The sequence below is a fragment of the Mustela lutreola genome, chromosome 15 (genome assembly GCF_030435805.1).
Source record: "Mustela lutreola isolate mMusLut2 chromosome 15, mMusLut2.pri, whole genome shotgun sequence".
In the NCBI taxonomy this organism is placed as follows: Eukaryota; Metazoa; Chordata; class Mammalia; order Carnivora; family Mustelidae; genus Mustela; species Mustela lutreola.
Window position 1 is genome coordinate 59,092,279 of NC_081304.1, and position 19,929 is coordinate 59,112,207.

General features: G+C 57.5%; 1 protein-coding gene and 1 long non-coding RNA gene across 2 annotated transcripts; one reads left to right on the forward strand and one right to left on the reverse strand.

The window, feature by feature from the left end:
* Positions 1-1,251: 1,251 nt before the first annotated feature.
* On the reverse strand, positions 1,252-12,178 carry LOC131816499 (uncharacterized). The gene is made up of 3 exons (XR_009348081.1): positions 11,941-12,178; positions 9,811-10,113; positions 1,252-1,512 (listed from the first exon to the last, which is right to left on the reverse strand). It is a non-coding gene; the product is annotated as an uncharacterized LOC131816499 (long non-coding RNA).
* A 1,266-nt stretch (positions 12,179-13,444) lies between these two features.
* On the forward strand, positions 13,445-19,136 carry YBX2 (Y-box binding protein 2). The gene is made up of 9 exons (XM_059149303.1): positions 13,445-13,800; positions 14,392-14,455; positions 15,899-15,932; positions 16,771-16,860; positions 17,315-17,599; positions 17,749-17,849; positions 18,106-18,283; positions 18,578-18,662; positions 18,760-19,136. Exons 1-8 carry the CDS (start codon positions 13,524-13,526, stop codon positions 18,626-18,628), a joined length of 1,080 nt encoding a protein of 359 aa, XP_059005286.1. The 5' UTR covers positions 13,445-13,523; the 3' UTR covers positions 18,629-18,662; positions 18,760-19,136.
* Positions 19,137-19,929: the final 793 nt, after the last annotated feature.

Below are 19,929 nucleotides of genomic sequence, written 5' to 3' on the forward strand. Positions count from 1 at the left end.
AATAGTGGAATTGTATGGGATGTTAATTATATCTCAATAAAGCTCTTACTTAAAGTACTGTCAGGTTCGTACAGGAACATCTCGTGTGCTTAATGGCACCGTCTTCATCGGTTCGTTTCCGGGAGGCATTGGCAAAGCGTCCTAGCTGACCCAAGGCACAAGTTCTACGATATTGCGTGGACACCGGGTGACGACAACCCTTAAGAATTTCCATTCAAGGGGCGCCTGGGTAGCTCAGTGGGTTAAAGCCTTTGCCTTCAGCTCAGGTCATGATCCTGAGGTCCTGGGATCGATCCCTGCATCAGGCTCTCTGCTCATCGGGGAGCCTGCTTCCTCCTCTCTCTGTCTCTGCCTGCCTCTCTGCCTACTTGTGATCTCTATCTGTCAAATAAATAAATTTTTTAAAAATTTCCATTCAAATTAAAAAGGCACAAATCATCTTTAACCCCACTGAGCCACCCAGGCGCCCCAAATCATCTTAATAGAAGACTGAGTTCTACACATTCAGAGAAAGAAAAAGGCAAAATACCGTACAGTATTATAGAGAGATGAGACGATTCGTACCTGGAAGAACCTTCCTTGCCTTCCATGTGTGGAGTCCCCACCGTCCAGGGCACGGTCCTCTGCTCTGTGAGCCACCCAGGCGCCCCAAATCATCTTAATAGAAGACTGAGTTCTACACATTCAGAGAAAGAAAAAGGCAAAATACCGTACAGTATTATAGAGAGATGAGACGATTCGTACCTGGAAGAACCTTCCTTGCCTTCCATGTGTGGAGTCCCCACCGTCCAGGGCACGGTCCTCTGCTCTGTGAGCCCTCACATTTTCTGCGGCCAGTCTGAGTCCTTTCTCGAGGGAAACCTTTCCTGACCTACAAGACTTGGTCAGCTTCTCACATTCTGTGTTCTCATGACAAACATGACAGCCTCTGCCACACACTGTTCACATCCATTTATTTGTGTGATGGCCGTCCCCATTAGAATAGAGCCTGTATAATAAGGCTGGGAATCTGTCTGTTCTGTTCATTACTGTGTTTGCAGCTCCTAAAATTGTACCTGGCAGGGGTACCTGGATGGCTCAGTTGGTTAAGCGACTGCATTTGGCTCCAGTCTTGATCCCAGAGTCCTGGGATAGTGTCCCACCTCGGGATCCTTGCTCAGAGGGGAGTCTGCGTCCCCCCTCCCCCCGTCCCCTCTCCCCATGCTGGTGATCCCTCTCTCACTGTGTGTCTCGATGTCGAATAAATAAATAACATCTTTTTTAAAAACAAGTGTCTCTCTTGAGAACTGATTTGAATACAATTGATCAGATCGTACCTTAATGGCAAGTCACATTTCTTTCCCACCTTCTGGGATTACACCCAATCCCCAAGATCAAAATTCAGACATTCGGGTAGAACTCTCCAGAGACCCTGCTGTAGACTTTCCATGGCTTTGGAGGCTGTCCTGTGATTCAGCTCATTGTTTTCTCATTTCTTTCTCAGAGGGTCATCATTCGGAGGGCACCAATGTTCTGCTGAGAAAGAAGTTTGCCAGATGAGTTTATATCTACTCTGGGAGACTTTGTAAACCTTCTATTTCCAAGTAATTTTAAATCTACAGGAGGGTCACAACAGTCATATGAGGAACACTTTAAGGAACACTGGGGAAGTCTTGAATGGGAGCCCATGGTGTGGGGGAGGCTGCTTGTATAGGTTTAAGAACCAATTGTATGCATCTCTCCCTTTTTTAAAAAAAGATTTAATATATTTATTTTACAGAGAGAAAGAGAGCGCATGCACAAGCAGGCAGGGCAGGAGGCGGAGGGAGAGGGAGAAGCAGCACCCTGCTGAGCAGAGAGCCCAACTTGGGGCTCAATCCCAGGACCCCGGAAGACAGACGCTGAACCAGCTGAGCCACCTAAGTGCCCCGTGCATAGCTCTTCCTGACTAATATCTCTTCCTAACTACATGTTCAATACTGTCTTGCTGGTAGCTTGAAATTGGCCATGATGCAAGTATTTCCAACCACAGAAACTGGCAGGTGCTGTGTGCTGACCCAGGGGTCCCTCTGTCCAGAGCTGGTTGTTAACGACTCTGCAGCACAGCAGTGATGGATAGGGAAGGTGGTTCTGATGTACACAGAGTAGTGTTAGGTCAAGATAGACCAGGATATAGAGAGATGGGTTGAAGGAGTGAGGGACGAGAGATAAGGAGCTCACGAAGCTGTCATGTGGTTCAGGGTTTGGTCTAGGAGTTCCCTCAGAAAGCAGCGTTTTAGTAACTGGACCTTAAAGCATGGGTGAAATCTGGGGCGGGGGGAGGCAGAAATAAGAGTCAAGAGGATTCCTGGGGTGCCTGGGTGGCTCAGGTGGTTAAGCATCTCATCTGCCTTCAGCTCAGGTCAGAGGAGCCATAAGGTAAACCGTGGGCTCTGGGTGATCACGACATGTCAATGTCAAGGTAGATCCATCAGCTGCAACAAATGTCCCACTCTGGTGGGGAATGTTGATAGAGGCGGGAGCTGTGCGTGTGTGGGGACAGGAGGTGTACGGGAAACATCGAGGTCCCTGCTCCATTCGGCTGTGCATCCAAAACTGTTCTGAAAAATCAACTTCTTCTATAGGGGAGGGGGGGAATGGAGCTGGGCTGGGGGCAAGAGACCAGTGGAGATCCTCAACCAGGTAAGCAAGAATGAAGACCTAAATCAAGACCCTGGAGGTGAGGTCGGGAGGAGGAGTGGAGCGCCAGAGACGTCTTGGAGAGCTAATTGATAGAATTTAGTGGTTAACTGAATGAAGAAGGTGAGATTGAGATGTAGGTCAACGGTGCCTTCAGTCGATGTGTCTGGGGACAGACCATATGGTCACACAGTCATTCCTGCAGGGAAATGCAGGGATTGGGAAATACTGTTACAATTCTGGGATCCTAGAGTGCCTGGCGGCAGGGGTGGGGGGGGGGCTCAGTCGTTAAGTGTCTGCTTTCAGTCATGATCACAGGGTCCTGGGATTGAGTCCTGCCTCAGGCTTCCTGCTTAGCAGGCAGTCTGCTTCTCTCTCTCTCTCTCTCCACTGCTCCCCCTGCTCATATGCGCGCTCTCTCCCTCTCAAATAAATAAAATCTTAAGAAAAAAAGATTCTGGGATCCCAAGGTTCTCGGAAGCCAGCTCTGATGGGATGTGCATGTTAGTCTCAAGCCAAGTTGAGCTTGGGAAAGTGGGCAGGGCTGGGGGTGAGGACAAACCCTCTGTTTTCAGTGGGACTTGTCCCTCACAGAAAGGGAAGGAGCTCCAGGTGTGTCAGGAGAATGATGCAAAGGATTATGTCAAATTTTATTATGGAAAACAGAACTCTTTTGTTAAAACATTTTGGAAATAAGAAACAGATAAGCCATAAACCCAATGCCCAGAGGCGACTGCTATTAACGTTTTACCACATTTTCCTACAAACTTTTTGCTGTGCCTTTTAAAAGATACATCTGAGATCACCGAGAGCAGATTCCCTGTTGCAGGAGAGGGTAAATTAAGTCAATGAACAGAAGTAATCCCCGGACAGAAAGAAAACAGGAGAGGGTAGGGGTGGGGTCCCCTGGGGGTATAAATATCTCACAATGAGAATTTATTCCTGTCAGCAGATCTGGGCAAGGACTATTGAATTCTTCTGTCTACCCTCAAGGGCTTGCATAAAAGTCAAACACTCCAAATGAACCTTGAGAAACCCTTTGGGCCAGGGACTCTCACAGCCTCCAGCTGCTGCGGTCCCAGCCAGCTGCTGCAGTCCCAGCCGAAACTCTGAACAGACTTACTCACCCGTTCTTGCGATGAACATCTACTGAGTCTGCTAGGGATATCAGCTACTTGAGACACGGTGGCATCCATACTTCCCGGCATGGGCCCTTTCCGCACAGCAGGGAGGGGGACACTATCAGATAATCAACAAACATACAGCCTGGGCCTGGGTGCTGAGTACCTAGTGTCCAGCCCTGGTGAGTGATGGGTTAATGAATGGGAGCTGGTGTGAGAGTAAGAGGAGCTCTGGGAAGATGCCTGGGGGATCTTTGTGACAACGACCTGGACTCCTTGGAGGCTAAGAAAAAGAAGGTGGAGGGAGGGCCGGAGAATGAGGTAGGTTTGGTTCTGGGCCTAGAGCAAAAGCCCTACATAAAAGTCCTGGCCTTGCTGAGTCTGGTGCTCGAGAACAGAGTCAGCAAGGTTTGCAGAAACCAGACCAAGAATGTAGGGTCTGGGGCTGAGGACAGAACATAGACCCTGGCTGCAGAGAAAGGAAGCTCAAGGAACCAGAGGCAAATGACTGCAGAGTTTTCCCAGTTCTCATTCTCTTTCTCTGGGTGGCAGCAGAAGTCTTGCTCGGTGCCGGGCCCTGTGGACAGGCCAGGGAATTCAAAGGGGCCAGGTGACAGCAGAGCAGAGAGATACGGCCCCGTGCAGGGACAGCGGTGGCTCAGTGAGTGCCAGGACAGGGCCCAACACAGCTGGGCAGCCTGGCAGTTCTCTGGCCGCGGGAGACCTCAGAGCAGAGGGCCCTGCAGAAGCTCGGGCCCTCCATAGGACGAGGGAGGGTCCAGGAATACTGTGTACGGGGCATGAAGAAATGTCGGCCAGTGCCAACCCTTTGGAGCTGGTCCAGACCCAGGAAAAGAGCATCTCAGATGGAAGAGAGGAAGTAAGGAGAAGACGGCGTCTGTAAAGGGCAGACAGGGCCTCTGGTCCGGCATCTCCAGTCCCTGGGCCACTCACCGGTGCTCGATCCCAATCCTAACCGCATTCCAGTAGACCCCGCCATGGCCAGGGCATGGTCTTGCCCAGGCCGCCTTAGATGGCATCGTCTGTGCTTCGTCCCCTCCAGACTCACCCCTCCCTCCCCAGCTCTAGACCACGTGGCCCTCTACCTCTACCCGGGCCTCCGCCTCCCCAGCGCCCACTACGGGGCTGGGGCATGTGCCCGGCTCTGGATGTTCGCAGAAGGAGCAGATGGGGTGGGTGGGGAGAGGGTGCCAAGTAGGAGAAACGTCCCGAAGCCCGGAGGGAATCCAGAAGGAAGGGGGGTGGTAAGCAGCTCAGAGATGAGCAGGATCCCCCAAATCCTAAACTTTCCAAAGGGGAAAGCAGCCACAAAGGTGGGACTTTGACAAGAAAGAAGGTTGCCCTGTTTGGGCCCAAGCCTCCTACCCGTTTGGAGGGGAGGGGAGGTCCCTCCTACCCCCTTCTCCGGAGGAAGAGGACATCCCCCAGGTCGCCCTTCTGCACAGGTGAGCCGGCCCGGCCGTCTCAGGGGCTACCTTGGTGGCTCTGACTGAGCTGTGATCTCAGAGTTTGACCTGAAAGCCCCAAAGGCCAGTCCGCCCAGAAAAACATCTCTCCACCCTCACTGCCTCCTGGAGCCTGCCTGGGAAGCCTTGTTCCACCCCTGGTGTCAGGGCTGGGGGGCCATCCGATGCCTCCGAGGAACCCAGGAAAGGGCTTTGGACAATCACTCAGGGGCCAACTCAGCTGAGGACAAGTTTCCCCCTGGATTCGTGGCCTCCCCACCCCCTGTTGGTCTCCAGAGCCCCCGCGGGCCTCCAGCACTTGCAAAACCCTGTCAGGCCTTTCCCAGGCCTGAGTCCCTCACTGCCTGACTTTGGCCCCATCACTCAGCCTCTCTGGTTCTGCTTCCCGAACTGGGAGAATAGAGAGAGCCACTCCCTGCTTCCTAGAGCCCTCACCCCACCCTCTGGGGCACGGGCGCTGGCTTTGTCCCCAGAGGCAGACACATCTCCAGCCCCCAGCGTGAGCTCTCCTCGCCCATGTTTCAAGCAAGACCCACGCCAAGCACCCGACGAGATCCCTCATCTAGGGTTTGTCAGAAAAATAAGGAGCATCACCACCCGCCCAGCCCCAGACCCCTCGGCCCCGTCCAGCCCACCACCAAGCCCCGCAGATACGATTTCCGAAGCATATTTCAAAGCAGTCCGTTTTCTCCATCCCCACTGCCCCCACCCGAATCCGTGCCACCTGCCTTGGGTTTCTCTCCCGCAGGGTCACCCAGGGAGGTGTTACTAGCAGATGGAGCTGGGGAAGTTGTGTGGGGGGGACGGAGGGGTGTAGGAGAATCTCTACATTCTCCACTCAGTGTTGCTGTGAACCCAAGTGCTTTGATAAGTCAAGTTTGTATGACTGGGCGCCCAGTTCACCTGGTCAGTGGAGCATGTGATGGGTGATCTCGGGCCCAGGAGTTTGGGCCCCACATTGGGTGTCAAGATTATGCAGAAATCTAATCCTTAAAATATGAAGCTTCTTTAAAATTAATAAATGGTCGGGGCGCCTGGGTGGCTCATTGGGTTAAGCCTCTGGCCTTTGGCTCAGGTCGTGATCTCAGGGTCCTGGGGTCGAGTCCCATATCAGGCTCTCTGCTCAGTGCGGAGCCTGCTTCCTCCACTCTGCCTGCCTCTCTGCCCACTTGTGATCTATCACATAAATAAATAAAACCTTAAAAAAATGAATAAATGGAACAGGTCATCGGATTCACGCCTCCTTTTAAAACTCTCAGAGCATCCCTGTCGCTACCGGAACAAAATCCAGACTCCACGGCGTTGGTTCCTTGGGCTTTGCCTTCCCCACCGTCCTCCAGGTTCACTGAACTTTTTTTCTCCCATAGGCTCAAGGCTTTTCTGCCTCAGGCCCTTTGCACCAGCTACTTCAAGCAGCTACTTCAAGTGCCTCTTTTCCTCCTTCAGGTCAAAGCATAAACTGTGACATCCCTCCCAGCCCTGTCTTCCTGAGCACTAGTGGGAGGGGCAGAGGGAGAGGCAGGGGCAGAGGCAGAGGGAGAAGAAGAGGGAGAGGGATTCCCCAACCGACTCTGTGCTGAGCACAGAGCCTGACTAGGAGCTTGATCTCAAGACCCTGAGATCAGGATCTGAGCTGAAAACTGGGAGTCCGATGCTAAACCGATTCTGCCATCCAGGCACCCCAACCTGAAATATTCTTATTCTTTTTAAAGATTTATTTATTTGAGAAAGAGAGAGAGCACACAAGCAAGGCAAGCAGCAGAGGGGTCAGCAGACTCCCCGCTGAGCAGGGAGCCCGATATGGGGCTTGACCCCGGGACCCTGAGATCACGACCTGAACTGAAGGCAGACGCTTCACTGATTGAGCCCCCCAGGCGCCCCTGGAATATTCTTAGAAGACTTGCAGAGGTGCCAACAGGGACTGTGGTCGTTATCACAGCTCCAGGTGCCCTCGTCTTTGTCCCTCCATGGCCAGAGGAAGGTTCCAGCAAATGTCAGGGAAACTACTTCAAAGGGGGATTCCCTGCACCTGGAGGGCAGGTGGGGCATGATGGAGGCTGAGCTTTCAAGAGATGGTTGTGCAGCAACAGCGTCTTCTAGAACTCTCCATGAGGACAAAAATGTCCCATGTCTGTGTTCGAACCTCAACCGCTATCCACGGCTGGGTTTTGTATTTCATTTTAATTGAACTTCAGTAGCTAGTGGCTGCTCTACCGGGCAATTTGGACCGGGGTCCGAAGACCCGTCGAGAGGGAGTGCTTGGGGGCTGGATGGGCAGGGCCTTGGCAGCCAGGACAAGAGACAGGGCCGGCCGGATCTCAGGTCTTTAGAGCTAATTTAGTCTTGGGTCTTTGACTTTTACCTACCAGTGTTTCCTGGGAAGTCACAGAAACATTTCAAGCAGAACAGAGTGTTTCATTCATTCAATCCTAAATTTGCTTAATTGGTTCATCTTGTTTGTTGATCTCTCACCCCATTTCTATCCCTTCCCTCGTACAGGCAATTGTGCTATTGTGTATCTTTCCATCTTTATGGATTCTGACGAGCTTGGGATGCTGGGTGTGCTGGGTGTGCTGGGTGTGCTGGGTGTGCTGGGTGTGCTGGGAGGCAGGAGGGACTCAGGACAGACACTCAGGGCAGGCAGTGATTTGTTGTCTGTGGGACGGGGTCTCCTAAGTGAGCAAGACTGTGGTACATCTCTTTCGGTTTCCTATTCTTTTTCTCTAAGTGCTGTGTGGCCATAGAGCATCGGACCTGTCAGCTCTTTGAGAGAGACAGAGGATGAGCCGGCAGGGAGGGGACGAGGCAGAGGGGGGAGCAGGCACCCACTGAGCAGGGAGCCCGATGCGGGGCTCCATCCTGAGATGCTGAGATTGTGACCTGAGCTGAAGCCAGACGGTTCATGGGCTGAGCCAGCCACATGGACACCTTCCACTGTCCTCAGCACACCCCCAGGCAGGACACTGCCTCTAACTGCCCACCTCCCCATTCCCATGACCGGCTCCTTGCAAGCCTTTTATAAAAGAGCCTCTCTGGGTCATGTGCCCAGTGGATGGACCACAGGCCATAGGGAATGAGCTGGGCATGGCGCCTGGTGGCACAGTCCGTGAGGTGTCTGACTCTGGGTTTCAGCCAGATCCTGTCCTCAGGGTCATGAGATCGAGCCCTGTGCCGGGCTCTGCGCTGGGTGCAGAGTCTACTTGAGATTCCCTCTCCCTCTGCGTCTGCCTCTCCCATCCGTGCTCACTTGCTCTCTCTCTCTCTCAAATAAATAGATTAATCCTTGAAGGTGCCTAAGTATTGGGAGGGAAAAAAACTGCATTTCAGAAAGATGTTTCTGGCTGTCTTCATTACTTCATTTACAAACCTTCACTGGTCCCCTGCTAGAGCTTGGGTACAGCTTTCGGCACTGAGACAGATAAGATTTTAAGCTCGTACATCATAAACAAGAAAATAAGGGAGCCCGGGGGCTCAGTCATTAGGTGTCTCCCTTCAGCTCAGGTCATGATGCCAGGGTTCTGGGATCGAGCCCTGCGTCAGGCTCCCTGCTCTGTGGGAAGCCTGCTTCTCCCTCTCCCACTTCCCCTACTTGTGTTCCCTCTCTAGCTGTCTCTTTTTTTGTCAAATAAATAAAATTAAATCTTTTCTAAAAAGCAACAACAAAAAAACCCAAGAAAATATGAATAGGGAGGGGCGCCTGGGTGGCTCAGTGGGTTAAGCCACTGCCTTCGGCTCAGGTCATGATCTCAGGGTCCTGGGATCGAGTCCCGCATCAGGCTCTCTGCTCAGCAGGGAGCCTGCTTCCCTCTCTCTCTCTCTGCCTGCCTCTCTGCCTACTTGTGATCTCTGTCTGTCAAATAAATAAATAAAAAATCTTTAAAAAAAAAAAAGAAAATATGAATAGGGAAATAGCAGGTACGTGTGATTACTATAGAAGAAATCAAGCAGGACGGTAGGACAGGGTGTCTGGTAGGCTACTTGGTGGGCAAAATCCTGGGGTACCTCTTGCAAAATGGACTGGAAGGGGGCAGTCCCAAGAGGGGAGGGCAAGTCGGCAGGAGCTGCTGAAGGTGTGGACTGAGTGGGGAGGGTGGGACCCATATCTCTGGGTCTGGATATAGTGGAGCCCTTTATCAGGACAGGGGACCCTGGGGATTTGCGGCTGGCAGCTGGCCATCCCAGGTCTGGAGCTCAGGTGGCCCAGGATGGAGGCACAGACTGGGCAGTCATCTGGGTTTGAGCTGGCTCTGGGTTCTGGGGCTGCCGTATTGAAGAACCACAAGCTTGGTGTTTAAAAAGAGAAATTTCTGGGCACCTGGGTGGCTCTGTTGGTTAAGTGACTGCCTTCCGCTCAGGTCATGATGCCAGGGTTCTGGGATCGAGCCCTGCATCAGGCTCCCTGCTCTGTGGGAAGCCTGCTTCTCCCTCTGCCTGCCACTCTCCCCTGCTTGTGCTCTCTCTCTCTCTCTCTCTCTCTCTGTGTGTGTGTCAAGTAAATAAAATCTTAAATTTTTTAAATTTAAGAGACAGAAATTTGTGCTTACGGTTCTGTAGGAGGGAAGTCTGAAATCCAGATGTCAGCAAGGCTGTCCTCTCTCCGAAGAAGCCACTTCCGTCTTCCAGCTGCTGATGGCCCCAGGTGCTCCTTGCAGCTTGTGGCACCAGGGCGTTGGCCCGTCCTCATGGTGCACCCTCCCTCCGCGGCTGCCTCTACATGGAAGTTTCCAGTCACACTGGGTGAGGGGCCACCCTAGTGACACCCCCTGAACTTGATCACGCCTGCCAACCCTATTTCCAAACACGGTTGCAATTCACAGGTGTGGGGATTAAGACTGCAACGTAGGTTCCTAAGGGGACACAAAAGAAAGGTCATAGCATCAGAGCGAGAGAAGAACTGGGGGCTCTGACCTTTAGGAAGGCTGGTGAGCCCGTTGAGAAATCTGAGAATGAAATGGTCTCCAGGTGCACCTGCCCCATAGACCGAGGTAGAGAAACAAGGGCAAAAAGGTATCTGTTGAACTAGGTGGGATGGCAGGTGTCAGTGTCTTTCCTGGATGCCAGGTCAAGGGAAGAAGCAGAGCCCGGGTAATGCAGACAGGTTTTCAAGAAATTTGGTTTGGAAGGAAAAGTGGGACATATGGAAAGAACTAGAAAGGATGGAAAAGTATGGTCATAGCACAGCAGAAGGAAGCTGGCGACTCAGAAGTTATGCCCTGCCTTTGAAGCCCCACTGGCTTGTTCTGCGGCTGTGTGGTCTTGGGCTGGTTGCTTAACCCCACTAAGCCTGTTTCCTTATCTGGAGAATGGGGATACGGATGGCACTCCCTTCCCAAGATTGTCATAAAGAATTAACGATTGAGGGTATCTAAAATCCTTAGCTCGGGGTGTGGTGCACAGGAAATACTGAATCAATATTAACTCATATTACGAACAGAACAAGACAAGGAGGAGGTAAGCAAAGTCAGAGGCAGAGGAAAGGTCAAGGATCTGGCAGTGCTTGCTGAGCGTGGAAGAGGGGACTGGGAGCAGAGGCACTTGAGGTTGTAGGTCTGGAGCAGCTGAGAAAAGTGAGAGGAGGTGCGGGCCCCGAGAAGTTGTGTGTGTTGGGGCAGGGAGTCGCTGGGAGCATCTGGGACGAGGGGCACAGCCAGCACCAGCTTCTCGATCATTCATTCAGTGTCTTGGTTTGATGCCAGCATCTTCACCTCCACCGTGCTACACCGGGGCGGCTGAAGGAAACTTCTCCAGGTGAGAGGTGGACACCGCAGAATGACTGTGGGTACGTGGTCATGTCAGCAAGGAGCAGTGGGTGGAGGGGGAGGAAAAAGGGGGCTTATAGGCGGGTTCTTCAGTTTCGGGATCCTGGAGGCAACTGGCTGGAGAGAGCCGGCTGGGTCTGCTGGGAGGCGGGAGGGGCTCAGGGATGGACGCGCAGGCTGCAGAGGTGACAGGTGGTCGCCAAAACCGATTAGGAAGGGCTTGGGGACCGTTGCTGAAGACATCTCAGGGAGGGCAGGGAGAAACCAGATTTGGTAAGGAGGGAAGGAAATACAAGGAAGCAGAGGCCATGAAGACTGCTTCGCCTGGTGTTTCTTTGATGGGGCTGCGAAGGGTGAGGACTGCTAAGGAGATGGGTGTGGGGGTGGGGGGAGTTGCTTTCATTTTGATAACACAGTGAACAAGACAAGGCAAGATGTTGAACTTGAGGTGGACAGAAGTGAATGGAGAGAGAGTGGCAGAGGAGGAAGGCTTTGGGCTATAATGTCTGGAGTCCTTCCTAGCTCTGGTTGGTAAACATACTTAAATCACCGCAAGAAATCGCACGGGGAAACCCTTCAACAGAACAGGGAAATTAACTGCTTATCTCTGTGGCATCTGCTAATTCCTGTCTGCGGAGATAAAGAGTGTCAGTGTTTATGAACAAGAGTTCTTAACTGCCCTCACCCGGGGAACCCCTAACACTTTCTTAACCTTACCGCAGGCAGGGCTCCCCCTTCCTCCGAGCTTCCCCTCGTCTCATAGTGCAGCGAACCAGCCCACACCAGAACTCCCTCGGCACCTTCCCTGCGCTCCCTCTGCTCCCGGGGCCACCCTGTGCGGTCTCTTGCTTCCCTTGCCCCAGCCCTGGCCCTCCTGCTTCTGCATTCTTCCAGGCAGGGGCTGAACACAGGTACCTCGGTCCTAAACAGCCCGTGGGAGGGCGGTCATTTCTGCATCCTTCCCGGCCTTGCCTCGTGATTCTCACTTTCCCCCCCTTTTCTGTCCGCGTTGAGACAGAACCGTCGCCTAGGGAAGGGCCGCAGGGTGGGGCGGACCGGGGAACAGGTGTCCCGGACTGCGAGGAAGCCGGCGCCTCCGGGAGCGGCCGGCAGAGGGCGCGCCGGCACCGGGATTGGCCGCGGCTGGAGCGCGGACCCGGGGACAGGGGACGTGCACGTGGGGCCCGCGGCGCCTGCCCGCACGAGGCCCGCCCGGGAGCAACGTCCCGGCTAAAAATACGCTGCGCCCAGGTCGCGAGGTGGGGCGGCCCCGGAGGGAGCGACTTCTGGAGCCGGACCAGGCCGGGAGCGACACTGCAGCTGGCGGCGAGCGCCAGGGCCCCCTTGAAACCCGGGCGGGCGTCGCGCGGGGACCCCCGTCTTTTCACATGCGGGGCGGGGACCGCGCAGCTTTCAAGAAGCAGCGAGCGGCGCTGCCGGCTCCAGAACTTCGAGTTCTTGCGCCGTGCGGTTCACGGCCAGCTGGCCGGACCGGGGCCGAGACAGGCGCGCCCGGGGAAGCATGAGGGTGTGCCCGTGAGGTCGCGCCGAAGGTCCCCGACGCGCGCAGGTGGAGGAGCCCGCGCGAAGGCCTCGAGGCCGCAGGGAAAGGAAGAAGGCGGACGGAGCGGCCCGGGAGCTGGTTGGGCGGCCGCGGCGCGCGGGACCCCGAATCAGCGGGGAACCTGCGGGTGCCCAGGGGCGGCTTGCGGGAACCGGCTCCCTCGGGCGAGGTCGCACAGCAGTGGCCAGGGTGAGAGCCGCACGGAAACGGAGCGCCGCGGTCTGCTCTGCGGCTTCTACCTCGACAGCGAGACTGAGCGCGACTGCGAGCGGAAAGTCGTCGCTCCATGGCGCGGGCAGCACCGGCCCCGGGCGTGCGGGGCGTCCCCCGGGGACGGGCGGAGTGCAGACACCCGCTGTCTCGAGGGCGGAGGGGAGCGGTGCCGCCCCCAGCCCGTGCGGAGGCTGCCGGCGCCGGGCCCAGCCCCCCACCCGGGTCGTCAGGGGCAACCCCGGAGCAGCGCCCCCCGCCCCGCCCTGCGCGCAGAGGCCAGGTGGCCGTTGGGGCGCGACCAGCCCGTTTGATTTCCCGCGGCCGGTGGAGAGGGGCGGAGGGGGAGGGGAAAGGGGCCGAAGGCCAATCGGCTGGGCTTGCGGCGGTCATGTGACGGGTGCGGGGTGGGGCCCAGGTGTACTTACGGGGCTGCGAGCCGGAGCCTCGGCCTCCGCGCGAAGTCCGGGAGGCGTGGCCGGGGTGCGGGCCGGGGGAGCGCTGCTCCTCTCCGATTGGCCTGTGGCCGGGAGGCGGGGCCTGCGCGCGCCGCGGCTGCGGGCTGCGATTGGCCTCGGCCCGGGGCCCGCTGCCGGCGTGCGGGCGAGGCTCAGGGCGCGAGGACCGAGCGGGGCTGCGGGTTCGCGAGCCGGGGGGAGGGGCCGGGGCGGTGGCGGCGGCGGAGGAGGTGGCGGCGGCGGGGGCCGGTACCGGACCCGGCGGGATGAGTGAGGCGGAGGCGGCAGCGGTGGCGACAGCGGCCCCCGCGGCGACGGTGCCCGCGACGGCGGCAGGGGTGGTAGCGGTGGTGGTACCGGTGCCCGCGGGGGAGCCACAGAAAGCAGGCGGCGGGGCAGGCGGCGGCGGAGTCGGAGCCGCCTCGGGCCCCGCCACCGGGACCCCCTCGGCGCCGGGTCCCCGCACCCCTGGCAACCCGACGACGGCAGCGTCGGGGACCCCCGCGCCCCCGGCCCGGAGTCAGGCGGACAAGCCGGTGCTGGGTGAGGGGCGGGCGCGTGCCAGAGCCGCTCTGCGGGGTCGACGGGCTGGGGGAGGGGCATTGCAGAGCCCACGCGGTCCCCAGAGCCCAAGGCCGGCCTGGCCCCGCGGCTCCAAGGACTCGCTGGGCTGGGGGCAGCTGAGCTGAGTGAGTTCCGCTGGCGCCAAATCCCGCTGTGCCTTCCCCGCTGGTGGGGGCTTGGTGGGCGGGTCCCGCTGGGGCCCCTTGGCTGGACCCTGGGCCTAGTCCTAGCCGAATTTCAGCCAGGGAAGCAGGTGTTCTGGGAGCCCTTTCACTGGGAGGGCCCGACTTGGTGGGCCCTGCAGGTACCTGGTTCTGGGTGCGGGGCGTGGATTTGTAGCCCACGAGGAGCCTGACTTCGAGTTGGAAGGGTCTTGGGAGACCGGGCCCCCCTGTGTGGGCACGTCCATTTCGTGGATGTGGGATCAGAAAGCAAGCCTTGGAGCTCCTGGGAGAAACCGGTGGCTTGAAGTTACCCGTAATCGGTAAAGGGGAGGCAGGATTTGCGGAATCTCCAAACTGAGCCCAGCTCGTCTCTTCCTTCCTGTCCCGCTGCATCTCTGCCTGCCAGCAATCCAAGTCCTGGGCACTGTGAAATGGTTCAACGTCCGGAATGGCTACGGATTCATCAACAGGTATCTGAGAAACACGGGAAGGGGGAGAAAGGGGCGTTTTTCTGAACTGGCCGGTGGGACTGGACACCCTCCCGACTCCTCTCTCCCGGCTGCTGAGGCACATGGTTGCCGAGTCCAGCTGACGCTGATTGAAAGTCTTTAGCCGCGGTGCAGACGTGAGTGAGATGAAGGCGCCTGCGCACCTCCAAGGGCAGCCGAGAGTTAATGACTTAGGAACCTAGCAAACCTGGCTCTGCGCTGCCGGCTCGCTCGCGTCTGGCTCACCTTGCGGTTTAGTTTGCCTCGCCTTTGGGGCAGAATGTACCTGCTGTCTTCGCCTCGGGGCTCCAGGCTGGAATTCTCACTCATTTTCTGTTTCGGGCGCTGGAGGAGCCCTCCCCTGACTCATGTCCCATAGAGGGCTGCTGGCTCATCTGCATCCCCCCCACCTGACCCTGACCGGGCAGAGGCTGGGGAGGGCCCGGCAGGCGGCTGACTGGGGAAGGAAGCCAGCCTCGGTACAGGCTGCTGCTTTCCTTCATTTGGGCATCTCTAACCCTCCCGTCTGGGGGAGGGACTACAGTGGCAGATTCTGAGCTGAGCCAGGTCTCCCCCAGTGGGCCCTTCCCCAGCCCGGGCACCCTGCCCAGCCCAGCCCTCCCAGGAGGCCCTAGTTCCCTCTTAGCAGGCTGACCTTTGTGCAGATCCAAGTGCCTTAAAGCCAGCACATTTGATCTAGAGAAGGATTCCTCTCTAATTCTGGAAACCGAGGGCTCCTGGGAAGTTCTGGAGAAAAATCTCTCCATTCCCTTCTGCCCCACCATGGGGTGCTAGGATAAGCTGGGGTATTAGGCAAGTCGTGATCGAGAATGGTCAAAAACACTCTTCTTTCCCACCCTTGGTCCCTCGGTATTTTGGGGTGGCGGTGGCTGATCTGGGGTTCACCCCTGGGCTGAGGGTGAGAATAAAGTATCGGGGATGTTTAGAGCAGCCCCTGGGAACACTGTCCTTTTTTCAGACTCGTTCTGCACCTCGACCCCCCACCCCCATCCACACTTTCTCCCTCCTTCTAGACTGTAGAAGGGAAGACCTGGAGAGGAATTTTCCAGCTGTGATAGGGGCTGGGGCGGGGGTGTTGGCCAGAGGTAGTTGCTCGGCACTGCCAGGTTCTAAGGTGCCCCTGGGGCAGAGAAGTGAGTCCTCCACAGGTAAAGAGCTGGCCCAGCGTCTTCAAGGTGACTTTGCCTCCCCCTCCACCCTTAGGAAGTTCAGGGTTTTCACTGAGGTTTTTGCTATCCTTCCCTTCATACCAACTCCTGGCTCTTATCACTTCCTGGGCCCGTCTACCCTCCCTCCTCTCAGGGAGCCCAGGGTGGTGGGCGCGGGTGGGCCTGCTCCTTTGGGGTCTGGCCACCTGGGGAGGCCTCCCTGAGGCCCCTCCCAACAACCCCTCCCGTTCTGCAGGAATGACACCAAGGAGGATGTCTTTGTTCACCAGGTAAGAGCTGGGGGGGCGGGGAGTGGGGAAGAACGCACCCCCTCCCGGAAGGCCTTTGCCATCATCTGCCTGCTTTCCCCTCGAAACAGCATGCCCGCCAGGAAGTGGTCCCCTCCTCCCCCTCGCCTCAGGTGCCTGTATTAACCGCCATTGGCCCCACGTGTGTCACGCGGTCTGCGTGAGAAATGTGCTTGTTGCCCCCCCGGCTGTGGCATGCTCACTCCCCACGTTGGGACCTGTTACTCAAGAATGAACCCTAGGCCGTGTTCTGAGGGAAAGGACACAGGCTGGAGCTACTTGCGGTGGTTCTCAAAGTGTGGTCCCCAAGGCAGCAGCATCATGGGCCCTGGGAACCCTCGCCCAACCCAGGGCTGCTGCAGCGGTCAAGCTTGGGGGAGGGGCCGCCGCCCGTCTGAAGGGGTCTCCAGGTGATGCTGGTGCGGCCACAGCTTGAGAACCACCTCTCTGGGGGCAGGAGCTCTCGGGTAAGAAGCACAGGGCACTTTGCCCGCTCTGCAACTTAGGACGGTGTCTGCCTCTGGTTATGCTTTGAGTTCCTGCTTCTGGCCTCCCTTTGGGAAATCCCTGAAGGCTGAAGGGAGGGGGGAGCGTGTCCCAGGGACAGTGCTGAGGGAGCAGGCGCTGGGAGGCGTCTGGTTTGCCTCTGGTTTGCGGCTTCTCCCCCACTGAACTTGGCCTGCCTCTGCGCTCCGCCCTCCGGCCCAGCTGCACCCGTGATGGATGGTGAACAGAAGGAAATGGGGTGGCGGACCCAGCAGGGGTGAGGGAGACTCCGGGCCTGCTGCCCTCACCTTTCTCATGGCCTTTCCTCTGCCAGACGGCCATTAAAAGGAACAACCCCAGGAAGTTCCTACGCAGCGTTGGAGACGGGGAGACCGTGGAGTTCGATGTCGTGGAGGGAGAGAAGGTTCGGGCTGGGGCGAGGCTGGGGCGACCCTCCCGAGGGCCCTCTTCCTCGGGCCAGTTAGCCTAGGCTGTGGAGTGGAGTGGGACAGTGCTGTCCCCAGGATGGCTGGGGCCTTCGCCAGACGTCCTAGAGCCCTTCATGACTTCCAGGCTTCTTTGTCACGCACCAAGCACTTCTAGTGGCTTCTACAGGAGTCTGGAGCCTGCCCTCTTCCTCCCCAACCCCAGACTGCAGGGTCCAATAGCAGCTACCTGGGAAGGGCGAGTTAGAGAGGGGCCCTTCCTTGAAGCGTCCACAGGCAGACCCAGGCCATTGGAGGAGGGCAGGAGACCGCAGCCTGGGGGTGCTGCAGGGCAGATGGGGGGGGGATTTACCTGGGAGGAGGGGAAGTGAGTTTGGGGGCATTGGGTGTGCAGCTGGGGTGAGCTTTGCGGTGCTCCCCGCCTCTCCCCAGGGTGCCGAAGCTGCCAATGTGACTGGGCCCGGGGGCGTGCCAGTGAAGGGCAGCCGCTACGCCCCCAATCGGCGCAGGTTCCGCAGGTTCATCCCCCGGCCTCGCCCGGCCGCCCCTCCACCCATGGTGGCAGAGGCTCCGTCTGGTGGGGCGGAACCGGGCAGCGAAGGCGAACGAGTTGAGGACTCAGGGCAGAGGCCCAGGCGGCGGCGCCCACCTCCCTTCTTCTACCGACGGCGCTTTGTGCGAGGCCCTCGGCCCCCCAGCCAGCAGCAGCCTATAGAGGTGGGGGTCCCGGGCGTGTGGAGGCTGCTGCCGCACCCGGGGGAGGGGTGGACACAGACCTCTGGGTCTCCAGGGAACGGGTCCCGATGCTTGGGGCCCTGGATGTTGTCGCCCCTCCCCCACTCCCCCGGGCCTTTGCGTGCTCCTAGGGCACCGACGGGGTAGAGTCCAAAGAGACAGCCCCATTGGAGGGGGACCAGCAAGGAGATGATCGTGTGCCCCCTCCCAGATTCCGGCCTCGGTACCGCAGGTAAGACTCCCTTTCCCAGGCTGTCTTCCCCTTGCCGTCTGGCATTGGTGGGCGTGGGGGGTGGCGAGCAAGGCTAAGAGGAGCCTGAGGCTGGCGGCAAGGGGCCAGGGCAGCTGAGAGATGGCTGCTTAGGTGCCCGGGTTGGGGGAGGGGGAAGCCGGCTGGTTCCCCTCTTCTGGGGGAGCCCTGGGAGGGAGGGAGACGGAACCCACTGGCTCTCTCTGCCTGCTCCAGGGTCTCCTACTTGTCTCCCCAGGCCTTTCCGCCCCAGGCCACCCCAGCAGCCTACCACAGAAGGTGGGGATGGAGAGACCAAGCCCAACCAAGGCCCCACTGATGGTTCCCGGCCTGAGCCCCAGCGCCCACGAAACCGCCCCTATTTCCAGCGGCGGCGGCAGCAGCCCCCCGGACCCAGGCAGCCTACAGCCCCGGAGGTGAGGACCTGGGCTGCTTGGTGGGGGGCAAAGGGGGTAAGAAAAACAGCCCCAGCCCTTTTCCCTTCCCTTCTCTGCCCCGGCAAAAAACCCCACACACACCAGGGAGCCCAGACTGCTGGTGCTGGGTCCTCTACCTTCAGGCAGGTGTCCCCCCAGACCCCCCTCTCACTCTGCTTGGAGCCCCAGCCCCCCTGCTTGTGGGAGGAATGGGAAGAAAAAACGTGGAAGAAGGTTCAAGTTGGGGGCTCTCAAGAGTAAGAGGGTCTCAAATGACCAGCCTGTTCTCTCCAGACCTCAGCCCCCATCAACAGTGGGGACCCCCCACCTACCATACTGGAGTGACTCCAACACGAAGGACCCCCAGAGCTACCATCTGGTGAGCGGCTGCACCCGGGGGGCAGGCCCGGAGATGGGACGCTGGACCTGAGGAGGGGTCCCCGGTCACAACTTGTCGCTGTCTCTCTCTCATGCAGGTTATCTGCCAGTTTTTCCAACCGTCCTGTACCCCACCCAGCACCCCCTGCCCCCTTCCCAGAATCCATGACATCAAAACACCAGCTTTCCCCTTTTCCTTGAGACTCAGGAGGGCTGAAGCAACAGCCTTTTGCTTTTTCTCTGTCCCTACCAAGGGCTGAAGGAAGGGAGCCATCCTACTGTTAAGAGGTACCACGTCCCTCCCCTAAATCAGGCTGTGAAGGAACCAGCCAGCTTCTACCTCCTCCTGGTTGCTTTTCTCTCCCACCCCAGTTTATTTTTGGTCTCTCCTCTAGCCCCTACCTCTGAAGCCATTTAATGAACTGTCATGTGCCACCCGAGCCTCCAGTAAAAACAAAACCAGGCTTTCCCCGTGGTCTTGGTGTCTGCCTCTTTTCTGTGGACTCGCCGGTACCTCCCTGCCAATGGGGGCGGCAGAGGGTGGGGGGTTGGCCAGGTGGGCGTGAGCCCTCCTCCCTGGTGCAGGTCTGAGGGTGCCTCCCCCCATCCCGGGAGATTCACTTGTCCTGTCCCTACCCTGGGGCTGACCTCTCCCCTGCAGGAATGTTCTGGAAAGTGCCAAAGGCAGCGGCTGCCACCCGGGACTGCAACTTACTGAGCATTTACTGTTCGTAAAAGCAATGACCAGGGGCGCCCAGCTGGCTCAATCAGTAGCACGGGCCACTCTTGATCTTGGGGTCGTGCATTCAGGCCCCATGTTGGGTGTAGAGCTTACTTTAAGGGGGGAAAAAAAAGGCAATGACTAGAAGCAGAAGTAGGGGCAGAGTGAGCACAGCCACAGGATTCTTGGGCCTCGAGCTAAGGCAGGGTGGAGAGGGACAGCAGGATGCAGAGGGGGACCAGGGAGCTGCAGTCCCTGTCCAGCCCGTCCCGGGTGCCTCCACGACAGGACGCACGTCGCAAACAGTGACTTTATGTACAGATCTATATATATATATGTATATATATACATTTAGTACAACAGACCTTTGGTTTCTTCTTTCTACCCCTTCTGCAAACATATACAAAAATATCTGAGGGCTCCTCCCACCCTGTGTTTACAGGCAGCCTTTCAAACTTCTCTTGCCCTTAGTTGGTCAGAAGCTTGCGAGGAGAACATCCTTGAAGGCCAAGGAGAAGGGAGTGGGGGGCAGTCCCTCTCACCACAC